Source organism: Scyliorhinus torazame, chromosome 12 (genome assembly GCF_047496885.1).
Source record: "Scyliorhinus torazame isolate Kashiwa2021f chromosome 12, sScyTor2.1, whole genome shotgun sequence".
Classification (NCBI taxonomy): Eukaryota; Metazoa; Chordata; class Chondrichthyes; order Carcharhiniformes; family Scyliorhinidae; genus Scyliorhinus; species Scyliorhinus torazame.
In genome coordinates this window covers 74740288-74759470 of record NC_092718.1, presented here as the reverse complement: position 1 = coordinate 74759470, position 19183 = coordinate 74740288, and the positions used below count along the sequence as shown (strand labels likewise).

The 19183-nt window shown below is 51.5% G+C and overlaps 1 protein-coding gene across 2 annotated transcripts in view; it reads right to left on the bottom strand.

Annotated features, from left to right (window-relative positions):
- Positions 1-904: 904 nt before the first annotated feature.
- rbm42 (RNA binding motif protein 42) overlaps positions 905-19183 on the bottom strand; it is a 34451-nt gene continuing 16172 nt past the window's right edge. Inside the window, exons 6-10 of one of the 2 annotated variants that reach the window (XM_072468877.1) lie at positions 15688-15813; positions 12726-12839; positions 5566-5683; positions 4030-4224; positions 905-1557 (exon numbers count right to left, since the gene is read on the bottom strand). In XM_072468877.1, the coding sequence (XP_072324978.1) occupies positions 1445-1557; positions 4030-4224; positions 5566-5683; positions 12726-12839; positions 15688-15813 (666 nt within the window). In that variant the 3' untranslated portion in view covers positions 905-1444. Of the gene's footprint in view, positions 1558-4029; positions 4225-5565; positions 5684-12671; positions 12840-15687; positions 15814-19183 lie in introns of both variants that reach the window. The other variant, XM_072468876.1, reaches the window with a different exon arrangement.

Sequence of the window (19183 nt, the reverse complement as noted above, 5' to 3'; positions counted from 1 at the left end):
ATAAGCACATGAATCTGTTCATTTGTCTATCTGTGGATCTGAGTCATGTAAACGATCTGTCCACCTGTGCGCAGACAGCCTGTCTCTGTTTTGTTTGCTATAACGTATTTGACTCGTAATGGAGTACAGAGACAAAACGTTAGGGACAGGGAGTTCCAAACACACACATTAATATCACCGATCAGTAACCAGGGAGATAATGATTAGGAAGTCCCTGTACACTGCCCCGTTACATAATGCATGGGAGCATTAGCAAGAAACTCTGGTCCATCAACGGCACTTTCAAATTTCACAGATGGGGCCCCTCGGAAATGACTGCCCTCCTGGTCTGGTTTCATCCCAGTCAATCATACGGGTCAGCCATGATCTGATTGCATGGTTCATCAGGCTCGAGGGGGACTGAATGGGGCTCCCCCTGTTCCCGTGTAACAGGCTCGAGGAGCCTGAATGGGCCTCCTCCTGTTCCTGCGTAACAGGCTCTAGGGAGCTGAATGGGGCTCCCCCTGTTCCGGTGTAACAGGCTCAGAGGGGGGGCTGAATAGGTCTCCTCCTGTTCCTGTGTAACAGGCTCGAGGGGGCTAAATGGACCTCCTCCTGTTGTGTTTATGCTGAGGACTCCCAGCTGGTGATCACAAGGAGTGAATGTTACCTAGATTATCTAGTGCAGTGCGACAGAGAGGGGGACGAGCCCAAGAGTGAGCAAGCACACAGAATAGAGGGGATGTGCAAGGCTAAGGGAGGGAACAAACAGAGACAGATAGAAAAGTGAGAGAGATTCTCCTGCATTCTTCCTCATATTCAAGGGACATGGAGGAAAGTCAGTCATTACACCACCTGTCAGAAAGCGACAAATGGACATAGGCCACTGGAAGCCAAAATATCAAAAAAGATGTGAGACTATTAATTCACGTAAAACCATATATTGTTATTCCACGAGTGAAACTTACAAATCAAAATGAGTGTAGCTGACGGTGCGGGGATGTGGGTGAGAGTGTGTGTGTGTGCGTGTCTGCTTGTGAGAGTGTGTGCGCGCACTTGTGTGTGTGTGTGTACAGGCAAAAGAGCACACAACACCTGGAGGAACTTGCTTTTCTCAAAACATCCCCTTCATTAGTCCAGTGGTGAGTCCCACAGCCGATCTGTACAGCGCTGCAAGCCCTCACCATTCTAAAAAAGCGAAGGAGCAAACATTTTTACACAAGACGGAGAGGGAGGGAGGTAGGAAAGGGGGAGAGGAGGCAGGTAGGGAAGAATGGAGAGGAAGCAGGTAGGGAGGGAGGGAGCGGAGGTAGGTAGGGAAGGAGAGCGAGGAGGATGAGAGAACATCAGATGCCACCTCCAGGCTCGAGCTCGCCCCTTGTTCCCCAGTGCCCGGCAGGTCGGGTAAAGGGTGCAGATAGGAGGAGAGGGGACACGAGGTTTCTGCGATGCCCCCCCCAGTCGCTCACCGCAGCCCCAGCTTCTTCTTCTCCTTCTGTTTCTTCCTCACCACATCCAGATTCCGGTCTCTCCACATACTCTTCCGTAATTTGATTGGCCGACTCCCCACATACTTCCCTGCGATTCAGGGGGAGACAGACGGGCATCAGCCGGCAGTTTAAACACACACTGGCACCCCTGAACCCCTCAATTAGATTCCACTCCCAGGTATCTGTCATTCTATATATAAACCACGCCAAACACCTGCATTAGATTCCAGTCTGTAACTCACTCCCGGGTATCTGTTATTCCATATATAAACCACCCCAAAACCCCGCGATTAGATTCCAGTCTGTAACTCACTCCCAGGTATCTGTTATTCTATATATAAACCACCCCGAACACCTTGATTAGATTCCAGTCAGTAACTCACTCCCAGGTATCTGTTATTCTGTATATAAACCACCCCGAACACCTTGATTCGATTCCAGTCTGTAACTCACTCCCGGGTATCTGTTATTCTATATATAAACCACCCCAAATCCCTCAATTAGATTCCAGTCTGTGACTCACTCCCGGGTATCTGTTATTCTATATATAAACCACGCCAAACACCTGCATTAGATTCCTGTCTGTAACTCACTTCCAGGTATCTGTTATTCGATATATAAACCACCTCAAATACCTTGATTAGATTCCAATGGGTAACTCACTCCCGGGTATCTGTTATTCTATATATAAACCACCCCGAACACCTTGATTAGATTCTAGTCCGTAACTCACTTCCGAGTGTCTGTTATTCTATACAAAACCCCCCAATGTTATACAGTGACAGAGCAATCCCTATCAGTACTATACCCCAGTGTTATACTGTGATAGGTGTATCCCCACCAGTACTGTACCTCAGTGTTATACAATCACATACCTGTTCCCAACTGTACTGTACCCCAGTGTTATACACCTCCAGTTACCAGTTTTTTAAATAAATATACTCGTCAAACGGATAGATTCCTGTCCATAACTCACTCCAGGGTATCGGTTATTCCATATATAAGCCACCCCAAACTCCTCGATTAGGCTCCAGTCTGTAACTCACTCCTTGGAATATGTTATTCTGTATATAAACCACCCCAAACACCTCAATTAGATTCCAGTGGGTAACTCTCTCCCGGGTATCTGTTATTCCATATATAAACCATCCCGAACCCCTTGACTACATTCCACTCTGTAACTCACTCCTGGGTATCTGTTATTCTATATATAAACCACTCGGAACCCCTCGATTAGATTTCAGTCTGTAACTCACTCACGGGGATTTGTTATTCTATATCTAAACGACACTGAACCTCTCTATTAGATTCCAGACTGTAACGCACTCCTGGGTATCTGTTATTATCATAGATTATCATAGAATCCACGGGGCAGAAGAGGCCATTCGGCCCATTGAGTCTGCACCGGCTCTTGGAAAGAGCACCCTACCCATCGTTAACACCTCCACCCTATCCCCATAACCCAGTAACCCCACCCAACACTAAGGGCAATTTATCATGGCCAATCCACCTAACCTGCACATCTTTGGACTGTGGGAGGAAACCGGAGCACCCGGAGGAAACCCTCGCAGACACGGGGAGGACGTGCAGACTCCGCACAGACAGTGACCCAAGCCGGAATCGAACCTGGGACCCTGGAGCTGTGAAGCAATTGTGCTATCCACAATGTTACCGTGCTGCCCATTATATATGTAAACCACCCTGAACCCCTCCATTAGATTCCAGTCTGTAAATCACTCCCGGGTATCTGTTATTCTGTATATAAACCACCCCAAATCCCTCGATTAGATTCCAGTCTGCAACTCACTCCCGGGTATCTGTTATTCTATATATAAACCACCCCAAATCCCTCGATTAGATTCCAGTCTACAACTCACTCACGGGTATCTGTTATTCTATAGATAAACCACCCAAACCCCTCGATTAGATTCCAGTCTGTAACTCACTCCTGGGTATCTGTTATTCTATATATAAACCACCCCGAATACCTCAATTAAATTCCAGTCTGTAACTCACTCTCGGGTATCTGTTATTATGTATATAAACCACCTGAACCCCTCAATTAGATTCCAGTCTGTAACTCACTCCCGGGTATCTGTTATGCTATAGATAAACCACCCAAACCCCTCGATTAGATTCCAGTCTGTAACTCACTCCCAGGTATCTGTTATTCTATATATAAACCACCCCGAATACCTCAATTAAATTCCAGTCTGTAACTCACTCTCGGGTATCTGTTATTATGTATATAAACCACCTGAACCCCTCAATTAGATTCCAGTCTGTAACTCACTCCCGGGTTAATGTTATTCTATATATAAACCACCCGAACCCCTCAATTATATTCCAGTCTGTAACTCACTCCCAGGTATCTGTTATTCTATATATAAACTGCCCTGAACTCGATTCGATTCCAGTCTGTAACTCAATCCTAGGTATTATTTATTCTACATCGAAACCACCCGAACCCCTCAATTAAATTCCGGTTTGTAACCCAATCCTAGAATAGTAAACAGCGATCCCCTGTTGGATATTCACGCGTCGCGTTGCATGGACCTACCGTTCATCTCCCTCATCGCCCTGACGTAGTCATTAGGGTCCTTGAAGCTGACAAAACCATATCCCTTGGTCTTGCCTGTGCGTTTGTCCCTGATAACCTTGGCTTTGAGGAAAGACTGGTACTTGCTGAAGGCTCGGGCCAGAATGTCATCATTTACCTCGTTCCCCAGGTCCCCACAGAAGATCCGGAAATCATCTGAAAGGCAAAGAACTATTTCAATCTGCCAGCCCCCAACGACCAACATCACGGCAGGGGCCACTGCCGCCCGTGGCACCTTGCTGGGTGCAGATTGGTTGCTGCATTTACCTGCAGGACAGCAGTGACCACACTTCAACAGATGCTCATCTTGGTCTGTGGAATGTATTGGGACGCACCTGGAGGGGGGGGGGGGGTAATGGGGGTTGAGAGAACCAGCCATAATTGCTCGGTTATGCGTCCAACATTGTGAGCGCCAGTGGGAAGGATATTTGAAACCTTACCTCAAGTCGAGTTTATTTTTAATGCAGTCGTTCTCAGGATGTGGCATTGTTGGCCAGGCCCAAGTATTTATCGCCCATCCTTAATTGCCCCTTGAGAAGTAGGTGGGCAAGCCGCCTTCTTGAACCGCTGCAGTCCCGTGTGGTGTAGGTACACCCACAGTGCTGTTAGGGAGGGAGTTTCAGGATTTTGACCCAGCGACAGCGAAGGAATGACAATATATTTCCAAGTCGGGGTGGTGAGTAATTTGTAGGGTAACCTTCAGGTGGTGGTGTATCTGCTGCCCTCGACCTTCTCGATGGTCACGGTCACGGGTTTGGAAAGTGCTGCCTAAGGAGCCTTGGTGAGTTCCTGCAGTGCAGGACGGTACACATGGCTGTCACCGTTCATCAGTGGTGGAGGAAGTGAATGTTTGTGGAAGGGTGCCAATCAAGCAGGGCTGCTTTGTTCTGGATGATGCCGAGCTTCTTGAGTGTTGTTGGAGCTGCTCTCATCCAGGCAAGTGGAGAGCATTCCATCACACTCTTGATCTATGCTGGGTCCAGTTCAGTTTCTGGTCACTGGTAACCCCCAGGATGTTGGTGACACTAAGGTGGTGGGTAATAATTGGGGAGCCCCCTACGCTGAGATACAAAGAAGTAGCAGTTTAACCCTTCACCATCTGGAGACTGGGGTTCATGATGGCTTGACCTGTCGGACATCAAAACTTAGCTTCATCTTTCAGGCAAATAACTAAAACAAATACACTGATTAACAAATTGAGAGATCCCCAAAGGGCACTGCAACAAAAAGCTAAACCTCAACAGACAGTTCGCCAAAATTAAATTAAAAGCACCTTTTTTGGAGGCTTATGTCCTCCAGACCCTGCAGTGCCCACTGGGCTCAGAAGGCCAGGGTACCCAATGACAGCAGGGACTCTCTCTCCAGGGGCACCTGGGAGCGATCCTAGTCTTTATATAGTGGAGCACAGTGAATCGTCAGTTAATGCACACCCCACATTATAGAGAAACATCCAATTAACATGCAATTGTGAGGCACATCCTGACAGGAGGGACTGACCGTGCTCCCATTCCAGCAGGCTGGGATCCTCCCAGGAAATCCCGGCAGCCGTCCGAATGCAGCGCTTTGTCCTCTCCTGCTTGCTCTTCTTTTTGTCTTCAGCAATCACCTCTCCAACCTGGAGAGATATCAGGTAATTCAGTGGCTGGATCGGAGAGGAAACTGGACATTGATCATGAGCAGGAACCCTATCTGATTTCTCCTCTCTCTCTGCCCCAGGGATCACTGGACAGTGATCAGGAGCAGGAAACCCAGCTGTTTTCATCTCCCTCTCTAACCCAGGGATCACTGGACAGTGATCAGGAGGAGGAAACCCAGCTGTTTTCATCTCCCTCTCTAACCCAGGGGTCACTGGACAGTGATCAGGAGCAGGAACCTTGGCTGATTTCCTCTCTCTCTAACCCAGGGATCACGAGACAGTGATCAGGAGCAGGAAGCCTGTCTGATTTCTCCTCTCTCTCTAACCCAGGGGTCACTGGACAGTGATCAGGAGCAGGAACCCTGGCTGATTTCCCCTCTCTCTCTAACCCAGGGATCACTGGGCAGGGATCAGCAGCAGGAACCCTGGCTGATTTCCTCTCTCTCTAACCCAGGGATCACGGGACAGTGATCAGGAGCAGGAACCCTGTCTGATTTCCTCTCTCTCTACCCTAGGGATCACTGGACAGTGATCAAGAGGAGGAACCCTGGCTGTTTTCATCTCTCTCTCTACCCCAGGGATCACTGGACAGTGATCATGGGCAGGAACCCTGGCTGATTTCCTCTCTCTCTAACCCAGGGGTCACGGGATAGTGATCAGGAGCAGGAACCCGGTCTGATTTCTCCTCTCTCTCTAACCCTGGGGTCACGGGACAGTGATCAGGAGCAGGAACCCTGTCTGATTTCTCCTCTCTCTCTACCCCAGGGATCACTGGACAGTGATCAAGAGGAGGAACCCTGGCTGATTTCCTCTCTCTCTAACCCAGGGATCACTGGACAGTGATCAGGAGCACGAGCATGGCTGATTTTTTCTCTCTCAATGCAGGTATCACTGGACAGTGATCAGGAACAGGAACCCTGGCTGATTTCCCCCCTCTCTCTCTAACCCAGGGGTCACTGGACAGTGATCAGGAGGAGGAACATGGCTGATTCTCTCTCTCTCAATGCAGGGATCACTGAACAGTGATCAGGAGCAGGAACCCTGGCTGTTTTCCCCCTCTCTCTAACCCAGGGATCACAGGACAGTGATCAGGCGCAGGAACCCTGGCTGTTTTCCCCTCTCTCTCTAAACCAGGGATCACAGGACAGTGATCAGGAGGAGGAACTTGGCTGATTTCCCCACTCTCTAATGCAGGGGAGGGTTCACTGGGCAGTGATCATGGACAGGAACCCTAGCTGATTTCCCTCCCCCTCGAACTCAGAGATCACTGAACAGTGATCAGGAACAGGAACCCTGGCTGACTTCTCCTCTCTCTCTAACCCAGAGATCACTGAACAGTGATTAGGAGCAGGCACGCTGGCTGATTTCCTCTCTCTTTCTAACCCAGGGATCACCGGACAGTGATCAGGAACAGGTACCCTGGTTGATTCCCTCCCTCTCTCTATTCCAAGGATCACAAAACAGTGAACAGGAGCAGGAACCCTGGCTGATTTCCTCTCTCTCTCCAATGCAGGGATCACTGGACAATGATCAGGAACAGGAACCCTAGTCAGATTTGGCCCATATAGACTGGGCAGGAAGGCAAAGTGGCAGTTACTTGAAGATATATTCAATTCCTCCCAACTAAAATATATCCCAGTGAGGAAGAAAGATGGGAAGAGGGATAAAAACATCCATGGCTAAACAAGAAGGTCAAGGACACTATAAAGACAAAAGCTAAGTTATATCATATTGCAAAGGCCAGTGGCAGGCTGGAAGATTGGGAAACTTTCCAACATAAACAAAGGGATACTAAAGAAGTAATAAAAAAAGCTAAGGTATATTATGAAAAAAGACTAGCACAGAATATCAAAAAGGATTGCAAAAGCTTCTACAGGTACATCAAAGGGAAGAGAGTCACTAAGGTGAATGTTGGCCCCTTGGAAGATGAAACTGGTGAAGGACACAGAAATGGCAAAGACGCTAAATCAATACATTGCCTCAGTTTTCACGGTGGAGGACACTAGTATCATCCCTACGGGAACGGGCAATTCAGAGGTAATAGAAAGGTGGAACTTGGAACAATCAGCATCAATAGGGAAACGGTACTCAACAAACTCTTGGGATTGAGGGCAGAAAAGTCCCCAGGGCCTGATAGCCTACATCCTAGGGTGTTAAAGGAAGTGGCAGTGGAGATAGTGGATCCATTGGTTATAATATCCCAAAATTCCATGGACACGGGAAAGGTTCCAGTGGATTGGAAAAATGCTAACGTAACACCCTTATTCAAAAAGGGAGGCAGAATGTGGGAAATTACAGACCAGTTAGTTTAACGTCTGTTCTTGGAAAAATGTTAGAATCAATTATCGAGGACGTAACATCGGGACATTTGGAAAGCCAAAGTGCTATCCATCAGTCAGCATGGTTTTATGAAGGGCAAATCAGGTTTGACTAATTTGCTTGAGTTCTTCGAAGATGTAAGACTCAATCCAAGCCCCCTCATGATTTGAATGTCTCGATTCAATCTCCCCTTAACCTTCCCTGCTCAGAGGAGAACGATCCCAGCTTCGCTCAGTCTCTCCGCCTCGGGGAAGTGTAGAAGCAGATAAAACACGAAATGGTAACTCAAGCGAGTGCTGTCCTTAAGAAAGAGACACTAGGGAATTAACACTGGGAATCCAGGAAATGGCAGAGATTTTGAGCGGGAATCCAGGAAATGGCAGAGATTTTGAGCAAGTGTTTTGCTCCAGTCTTCGCAGCACAAAACACAAAAGGGATCTTTCTCAGGAAAAGGAAGGGGGGGGGGCTTTTATTACATTCGCTGCAGAAATGCGGACAGGCAAAACCTATCGGACTAAAGGCTGACAAGACCCCTTGGCCTGATGACTTGCACCCGTGGGTATTAAAGAAAGGTCTTATTATATTTTGAAATGAAATGAATGAAAATCGCTTATTGTCACAAGTAGGCTTCAAATGAAGTTTCTGTGAAAAGCCCCTAGTCGCCACATTTTGGCGCCTGTTCGGCGAGGCTGGTACGGGAATTGAACCGTGCTGCTGGCTTGCCTTGGTCTGCTTTCAAAGCCAGCGATTTAGCCCTGTGCTAAACAGCCTTTGAAGTCATTCATGGGATGTGGAAGTCCCTGGCTGCACCCAGCATTTGCTGCCCACCCCTAATTGAAAAGGAGGTAGTGAGTTGCCTTCTTGAACCATTGCAGTCCCGTGTGGTGTAGGTACACCCCCATCGCTGTCAGGGAGGGAGCGCATTATTAAGGTGGCAGTAGCAAGACATTTAGAGAATGATACGATCAGACAGTCAGCATGGATCCTCCATCAACGACACAAAAATAACGGCTCATGGGGTAGAGGGTAGGGGGCGTGATGTATGAGCATGGGTGGAGGATTGGTCAGCTAACAGGAAGCAGAGTTTGGCACAAATGGGTCTTTTCGGGGTTGCTAAACTATAACCAGTGCATCGACACAAGAATCAGTGTCGAGGCCTCAACAATTCACAATTTATATCAATGACTGAGATGAGGACTGGCAGCTGAATTCTGATGATCCAAAGACAGGTGCGGTGGCACGGTGGTTAGCACTACTGCCTCACGACGCTGAGCATCCGGGTTAGTACCAGCCCTGGGTCACTGTCCGTGTGGAGATTGCACATTTTCCCTGTGTTTGCTTGGGTCTCACTCCCACAACCCAAAGATGTGCAGGGTAGGTGGATTGGCCACGCTAAATTGCCCTGTAATTGGGGAAAAAAAGAATTGGGCACTTTAAATTTATTTAAAAAAAACAAAGACAGGCAGCAAGGCAGGCGCATGGAGGTTGCAGGTTGGCAAAGGGACAAGGGCAGGTTAAGTAAGTGGGCAGAAAATTTGGCCAACGGGAGGGTAAAATGTGAGGTCTCCCACTTGGGCAGGAAGAATAGAAAAGCAGATTAGTTAAATACACAGGGACTGCAGGACGCTGAGGAACAGAGGGTTCTGGGTGCCCCAGTGCAGGGATCACAAAAAAAGTCAGCACGCAAGGACAGCTGGCAATAAGGAAGACAAATGCCATGTTGCCATTTATTGCGAGGGGAACCGAATCTAAAAATTGGGAAGTCTTGCGACAACTGTACACGGGTGGCGGGACTGCACCTCAAGTGCCTTGTACAGCTCTGGTCTCCTTACTTGAAGAGGGATACGCTGGCATCGGGGGTGGTTCAGAGAAGGTTCAGTGGGCTGGGATGAAGGGGGTTTTGTCTTATGAGGAAAGGTTGAGCAGGTTGGGCCTGTATCTGCAGGATGTGAGCTTCGCTGGCTGGATCCAGCCTTTATTGCCCATCCCTACAGTTACCTTTGAACTACAGGGCCCACTCAGTCACTTCAGGAGGGGCAGTTAGGAGCCAACTACATTGAAGTCACAGGCAGGCCAGGCTAAGTAAGTACGGCACCTTTCCAATGAAGTTCTTGTTGAAAAAGAAATGAAATGAAAATCGCTTATTGTCACAAGTAGGCTTCAAATGAAGGTACTGTGAAAAGCCCGGTCACCACATTCCGGCGCCTGTTCGGGGAGGCTGGTCTGGGAATCGAACCGTGCTGCTGGCCTGCCTCGGTCTGCTTTCAAAGCCAGCGATTTAGCCCTGTGCTAAACCAGCCCCTTGTTTGTTTGCATCTTGGGGTCTGCAAGCCTGTACTTCAGAAATACCACAGAAGCAGTTCAGAGAAGGGTTCACTGGATTAATACCTGGTATGTGAGGCTTATCCGAGGAGGAAAGGTACAAGAGACTGGGGCCAGTACCCATTGGAGTTTAGAAGAGTAAGAGGTGATCTTATTGAAACATGTTAGATTCTGAGGGTGGACTGTCTTATCTCCGAGGGTGGTCAACCCGTGGAATTCTCTCCCCCACACCCCAGAGAGGGCTGGTGGCTGCGGGTCACTCAATATATTTGAGGCCTCGTCAGACAGATCTCCGATCGACAAAGGGGTCCGAGGGTTATGTGTAGGGGGTGTATAGGAAACAAAGAAATGGCAGAGCAACTGAATAGTTACTTTGCATCAGTCTTCATGGTTAAAGACATCAGTGGGATGCCAGAACTCCAGAAGAATCAGGAGGTAGAGGTGAGTGCAGTGGCCATCACGAAGGAGAAGGTTCTGGGGAAACTGAAAGGTCTGAAGGTGGATAAATAACCTGGACCAGATGGACTACACCCCAGGGTTCTGAAAGAGGTAGCTGAAGAGGTTTTGGAGGCATTGGTGGTGGTCTTTCAGGAATCACTGGAGGCACGAAGGGTCTCAGAGCACTGGAAAGTGGCTAATGTAACACCGCTGTTTAAGAAGGGAGGGAGGCAGAAGACGGGAAATTGTATGCCGGTTAGCCTGACTTCGGTCATTGGTAAGATTTTAGAGTCCATTATTAAAGATGAAATCGCGGAGTACTTGGAAGTGCATGGTAAAATAGGACTGAGTCAGCACGGCTTCGTCAAGGGGAGGTCATGTCTGACAAATCTGTGAGAGTTCTTTGAGGAGGTGATTTGTTTAGATTTCCAGAAAACCTTTGACAAGGTGCCGCAAAGGAGACTTAAATAAGTTAAGAGCATGGATAGAGGATTGGCTGACTGGCAGAAGGCAGAGAGTGAGGAGAAAGGGGTCTTTTTCAGGATGGCAGCCAGTGACTAGTGATGTGCCTCAGAGGTCTGTGCTGGGAACACAACTTTTCACAATACACATTAATGATCTGGAAGGAGGACCTGAAGGCACTGTTGCAAGTTTGCAGATGATACAAAGAGCTGTAGAGGGATAAGTAGTATTGAGGAAGCAGGCGGCTGCAGGAGTTAGACAGGCTAGGAGAGTGGCAAAGAAGTGGCAGATAAAATACAATGTGGAAAAGTGTGAGGTTATGCACTTTGGAAGGAGAAATGGAGGCATAGACTATTTTCTAAATGGGGAAATACGTAGGAAATCAGAAGCACGAAGGGACTTGGGAGTCCTTGTTCATGATTCCCTTAAGGTTAGTGTGCATGTTCAGTCGGCAGTTAGGAAGGCAAATGCAATGTTAGCATTCATGTCGAGAGGGCTAGACTACAAGAGCAGGGATGTACTTCTGAGGTTGTGTAAGGCTCTGGTCAGACCCCATTTGGAGTATTGTGAGAAGTTTTGGGCCCCATATCTAAGGTAGCATGTGCTGGAAAGGGTCACAAGAATGATCCCTAGAATGAAGAACTTGTCGTATGAGGAATGGTTGAGGACTTTGGGTCTGTATCCGTTGGAGCTTAGAAGGATGAGGAGGGATCTTATTGAAACTTACAGGATACTGCGAGGCCTGGATAGAGTGGACGTGGAGAGAATGTTTCCACTTGTAGGAAAAACTAGAACCAGAGGACACCACCTCAGACTAAAGGGATGATCCTTTAAAACAGAGATGAGGAGGAATTTTTTCAGCCAGAGGTTGGTGAATCTGTGGAACTCTTTGCCCCAGAAGGCTATAGAGGCCAAATCATTGAGTGTCTTTAAGACTAAGATAGATAGGTTCTTGATTAATAAGGGGATCAGGGGTTACAGGGAAAAGGCAGGAAATGTAGAGTTAAGAACACAATAGAATCGGCCATGATCTTACTGAATGCCGGAGCTGGCTCGAGGGGCAGGATAGCCGGCCACACCTCCTTACCCACACGTTCGGGCGAGAGAGTGAATTTTCCTGCCTCCCCTGGATCTTGCAATGAGGAAACATTGCAAGATCCAAGAGGTTTGAGGGGAATTGTGACCTTTCAGAGCATTAACAGAGAAACAGAATATCGACACAAGAGACTGGAGGGGGCGGCGATTGGGCCCCCCCAAATCAGAAAGGAGCTTCTGTTAATCATCACTTATAACATTCCAGTGGTAAAGACGAAAAGGTCAGGGTAGTTAAACACACAAACTCAGCAGCAATTCTTGGCGTCTCGCAGAACGGAGTGAGGACAGAGATTGCGAGTAGTCGACACTCAGAAGGGGTCAGTCCGTATACCTCATGGCGGCCCAACGAGGCCGTAATCCAGTCGCACTTCCTCTCCCTCTTTACCTCGACATGTGGGGGCTCCACCTCAGGCAGAGTGGGCCCAATCAGACTATCATCCATAGTCATCTGGTCTTTGTCCTCCAGTAAGGGTGGCAAGTGAGGCTCCGGGATTTCCACCTGCACGGGGGCAAGGAGAGAGATAAGCTCGGGTCCCAAACACAGTCACACAGGAGACCGGGAGAGAGAGAGACACAGACCCAGGCCCAGTGCAGGGACACAAACACACCCAGACCCAGTACAGGGACAGGGACACAAACGCACCCAGACCCAGGCCCAGTGCAGGGACACAAACGCACCCAGACCCAGTACAGGAACAGGGACAAATACGCACCCAGGCCCAGTACAGGGAGACAAACACACCCAGACCCAGTACAGGGACAGGTACACAAACGCACCCAGACCCAGTACAGGGACAGGCACACAAACGCACCCAGGCCCAGTACAGGGACACAAACACACCCAGACCCAGTACAGGGACAGGGGCACAAACGCACCCAGACCCAGTACAGGGACAGGGACACAAACACACCCAGACCCAGTACAGGGACAGGGACACAAACGCACCCAGACCCAGGCCCAGTACAGGGAGACAAACGCACCCAGACCCAGGCCCAGTACAGGGACACAAACACAACCAGACCCAGTACAGGGACAGGGACACAAACGCACCCAGACCCAGTACAGGGACAGGCACACAAACACACCCAGACCCAGTACAGGGACACAAACACACCCAGACCCAGTACAGGGACAGGGACACAAACGCACCCAGACCCAGTACAGGGACAGGGACACAAACACACCCAGACCCAGTACAGGGACAGGGACACAAACGCACCCAGACCCAGGCCCAGTACAGGGAGACAAACGCACCCAGACCCAGGCCCAGTACAGGGACACAAACACAACCAGACCCAGTACAGGGACAGGGACACAAACGCACCCAGACCCAGGCCCAGTACAGGGAGACAAACGCACCCAGACCCAGGCCCAGTACAGGGACACAAACACAACCAGACCCAGTACAGGGACACAAACACACCCGGACCCAGTACAGAGACAGGGACAGGGACAGACCCAGACCCAGTAGAGACAGGGACACAAACGCACCCAGACCCAGTACAGGGACAGGGACACAAACACACCCAGACCCAGTACAGGGACAGGGACACAAACGCACCCAGACCCAGTACAGGGACAGGGACACAAACACACCCAGACCTAGTACAGGGACAGAGACACAAACACACCCAGACCCAGTACAGGGACAGAAACGCACACTGACCCAGTACATGGACAGGGACACAAACGCACCCAGACCCAGGCCCAGTACAGGGACACAAACACACCCAGACCCAGTACAGGGACAGGGACACAAACGCACGCAGGCCCAGTACAGGGAGACAAACACACCCAGACCCAGTACAGAGACAGGGACACAAACACACCCAGGCCCAGTACAGGGACATAAACACACCCAGACCCAGTACAGGGACACAAACACACCCAGACCCAGTACAGGGACAGAAACGCAACCAGACCCAGTACAGGGACACAAACACACCCAGGCCCAGTACAGGGACAGGGACACAAACACACCCAGGCCCAGTACAGGGACAGAAACGCACCCAGACCCAGTACAGGGACGGGGACAGAAACGCACCCAGACCCAGTACAGGGACAGAAACGCACCCAGACCCAGTACAGGGACGGGGACAGAAACGCACCCAGACCCAGTACAGGGACAGAAACGCACCCAGACCCAGGACAGGGACAGGGACACAAACGCACCCAGACCCAGTACATGGGTACACACACACACCCAGACCCAGTACAGGGACAGGGACACAAACGCACCCAGACCCAGTACAGGGACATAAACACACCCAGACCCAGTACAGGGACACAAACGCACCCAGACCCAGTACATGGGTACACACACACACACACACACACACACACACACACACACACACACACACGCACCCAGACCCAGTACACGGGTACACACACACATGCACCCAGACCCAGTACACAGATACACACACACATGCACCCAGACCCAGTACACGGGTACACATACAGACCCAGGAGGATAGGGACACACCCGCACACATCCAGAACAGGGACCCGGACCCAGTACACAGACATGACCACACGCACGCAACACAAGACACACGCAACACAAGACACACGAATCACAAACAGACGCAACACGGGACACACCCAAAGCCACACACACCCAGACCAATACAGGGAGACACATCCACAGACACACACCCAGAGCAGTACAAGGAGATAGACCCACACACACACGTGCACACAGACAAGTACATGGAGACACACCCACACACCCGGACCAGTACATGAATACATACCCACACCCAGACTAGTACAGGGAGACACACCACAGACACACACCCAGACTAGTACAGGGAGACACACCCAGACCGATACAGGGAGACACATCCACAGACATACAGCCAGAGCAGTACAGGGAGAATGCCTACAGACACACACACAGACCAGTACAGGGAGACACAACCACAGACACACACACACACCAGTACAGGGAGACACAACCACAGACACGCACACACACAGACCACCCACACCAGTACGGGAAGACACACACACACACACACACACACAGACATAGTACAGTGAGACACACCAGACACAGAGGGGCGCACACACGCACACGTAAGCAGACCTGCGGGTGGGCACACACACTACCCCCCCCCACACCCCCCGTGACAGATCAGTACATCAGAGGGGGCTGTTATATCTCGGGGTTTGCCGCAACGACAAATGATGTGGAGGTGCCACACTCTTGGATTTGTTCCAAACACGTGGAGGCATTGCTCCTACAGACTGAAACCTCTCTGCTGACGTTACCACAGAACACATGACTCTGTGATACGTATCAGGGAAAAAGACTTACCAACAAACAGCAGCTACTCACCTCTTTAGGCTTGACCACAGGCGGCCTGTAAACAGTGGGAGCTGCCTGGATAATGGTCAGGTTCACCTTTGGAACTGGCTGCATCACTGGTGGGTGTACAGGCATGAGGGGAGGCAGCTGGTTCACCTGTGGGAACAACGCGTTAACATGTGTTAGTACACCAAACCAGGCAATTCTGCTCAGTGGGTGAGTCTCCATCTTCTCTGTGCCGGTGTTCCTGCCCCACACAAGCCTTCTCCCACCCCCACTCCATCTCCCACATCACCAGATAGTTCTATTCCTCTCTCCTTCATGTGTTTATCAAGCTTACCCCTGAAATACATCAACATTACACACCTCAACCACTCCCCAGTGGGAGCTTGTCCCGCTTTCTTCTCACCCCCCAGTGGGAGTGTATCCCGCGTTCTACCCCCTCCCCAGTGGGAGCTTGTCCCGCTTCCTTCCCACTCCCCAGTTGGAGCATGTCCCGCTTTCTCCCCACTACAAAGTGGGAGCATGTCCCGCGTTCTCCCCCCTCCCCAGTGGGAGTGTATCCCGCTTCCTTCCCACTCTCCAGTTGGAGCATGTCCCGCTTTCTCCCCACTACAAAGTGGGAGCATGTCCTGCTTTCTCCCCACTCCCCATTGGGAGCGTGTCCCGCTTTCTCCCCAATGGGAGCGTGTCCCGCTTTCTCCCCGCTCCCCAGTGGGAGCGTGTATCCCTTTCTCGCCAGTGGGAGTGTATTCTGCGTTCTCCCCCTCCCAGTGGGAGTGTGTCCCGCTTTCTCCCCACTCCCCAGTGGGAGCATGTCACGCATTCTCCCCCCTCCCGAGTGGGAATGTGTCCTGCTTTCTCCCCTCTGGGAGCATGCCACGCATTCTCCCCACTCCCCAGTGGGAGCGTCTCCCCCTTTCAACACACTCCCCAATGGGAGTGTATCCTGCGTTCTCCCCACTCCCCAGTGGGAGCGTGTGTCACTTTCTCCCCACTCCCCAGTGGGAGCGTGTGTCCCGCTTTCTCCCCACTCCCCAGTGGGAGCGTGTGTCCCTTTCTCCCCACTCCCCAGTGGGAGCGTGTGTCCCGCTTTCTCCCCGCTCCCCAGTGGGAGCGTGTGTCCCTTTCTCGCCAGTGGGAGTGTATTCTGCGTTCTCCCCCTCCCAGTGGGAGTGTGTCCCGCTTTCTCCCCACTCCCCAGTGGGAGCGTCTCCCCCTTTCAACACACTCCCCAGTGGGAGTGTGTCCCGCTTTCTCCCCACTCCCCAGTGGGAGCGTGTGTCCCTTTCTCCCCACTCCCAAGTGGGAGCATGTCCCGCTTTCTCGCCAGTGGGAGTGTATTCTGCGTTCTCCCCCCTCCACAGTGGGAGTGTGTCCTGCTTTCTCCCCACTGGGAGCATGCCACGCATTCTCCCCACTCCCCAGTGGGAGCGTGTCCCCCTTTCTCCCCATTCCCAAGTGGGAGCATGTTCCGCTTTCTCGCCAGTGGGAGTGTATCCTGCGTTCACCCCACTCCCAAGTGGGAGCATGTCCCGCTTTCTCGCCAGTGGGAGTGTATCCTGCGTTCTCCCCCTCCACAGTGGGAGTGTATCCTGCGTTCTCCCCCTCCACAGTGGGAGTGTATCCTGCGTTCTCCCCACTCCCCAGTGGGAGTGTATCCTGCGTTCTCCCCCTCCACAGTGGGAGTGTATCCTGCGTTCTCCCCCTCCACAGTGGGAGTGTATCCTGCGTTCTTCCCCTCCACAGTGGGAGTGTATCCTGCGTTCTCCCCCTCCACAGTGGGAGTGTATCCTGCGTTCTCCCCCTCCACAGTGGGAGTGTATCCTGCGTTCTCCCCACTCCCCAGTGGGAGCATGTCACGCATTCTCCCCACTCCCCAGTGGGAGCATGTCACGCTTTCTCCCCACTCCCAAGTGGGAGCATGTCCCGCTTTCTCGCCAGTGGGAGTGTATCCTGCGTTCTCCCCCTCCCCAGTGGGAGCATGTCACGCATTCTCCCCACTCCCCAGTGGGAGCGTGCCCCCTTTCTCCCTACTCCCCAGTGGGAGCATGACCCGGATTCTCCTCACTCCCCAGTAGGTGCGAGTTGCATGTTCTCCCCATTCCCCAGTAGTAGCGTGTCCCACTTTCTCCCCACTCCCCAGTGGGAGCGTGCCCCACTTTCTCCCCACTCCCCAGTGGGAGCGAGTCCCACATTCTTCCCACCACCCAGTTGGAGCAAGTCCCACATTCTCCCCACCACCCAGTTGGAGCAAGTCCCACATTCTCCCCACTCCCCGTGTCCGCCAGTCCCGCATTTTCCCCACTCCCCGTGGGAGCAACTCCCCACTCCCTGCGGGAGAGAGTTCCACATTCTCCCCATTCCCTGTGGGAGCGAGTCCCACATTCTCCCCACTCTCCGTGGGAGCGAGTCCCACATTCTCCCCACTTCCCGTGGGAGCGAGTCCCACATACTCCCCATTCCCTGAGGGAGTGAGTCCCACATTCTCCCCACTCCCAGTGGGTGCGAGTCCCACATTCTCCCCACTCCCAGTGGGTGCAAGTCTCACATTCTCCCCACTCCCTGTGGGTGCGAGTCCCATATTCTCCCCACTCCCTGTGGTGCGAGTCCTACATTCTCCCCATTCCCTGTGAGAGCGAGTCCCACATTCTCCCCACTCCCCGTGGGAGCGAGTCCCACATTCTCCCCACTCCCCGTGGGAGCGAGTCCCACATTCTCCCCACTCCCCGTGGGAGCGAGTCCCACATACTCCCCATTCCCTGAGGGAGTGAGTCCCACATTCTCCCCACTCCCAGTGGGTGCGAGTCCCACATTCTCCCCACTCCCTGTGGGTGCGAGTCCCACATTCTCCCCACTCCCAGTGGGTGCGAGTCCCACATTCTCCCCACTCCCTGTGGGTGCGAGTCCCATATTCTCCCCACTCCCTGTGGGTGTGAGTACCACATTCTCCCCATTCCCTGTGGGAGCGAGTCCCACATTCTCCCCACTCCCCGTGGGAGCGAGTCCCACATTCTCCCCACGGGAGCGAGTCCCACATTCTCCCCACTCCCCGTGGGAGCGAGTCCCACATACTCCCCATTCCCTGAGGGAGTGAGTCCCACATTCTCCCCACTCCCAGTGGGTGCGAGTCCCACATTCTCCCCACTCCCAGTGGGTGCGAGTCCCACATTCTCCCCACTCCCTGTGGGTGCGAGTCCCACATTCTCCCCACTCCCTGTGGGTGCGACTCCCACATTCTCCCCACTGGATTTATTAGTGATTGTTGCATATTGATGGTCCCGGGTGCTCGTCTCTCCCAACACAAGTGAAATCATCTCTTCATTGATCCTATCCTTTCAGAATTTTAAAGACCTGGATCAGGTCACCCTCAGCGTTAATTTTTCCAGAGAAATGAGCCCAGCCTATTCAGTCTCTCCTGATCAATATAACTGCAGTTCAAGGAATATCTCTTGCACCTTTTCAAAAACCTTGATAACCTCCTCATAGTATGTATATCTGAACTGTGCACAGTGCCCCAAGTGTG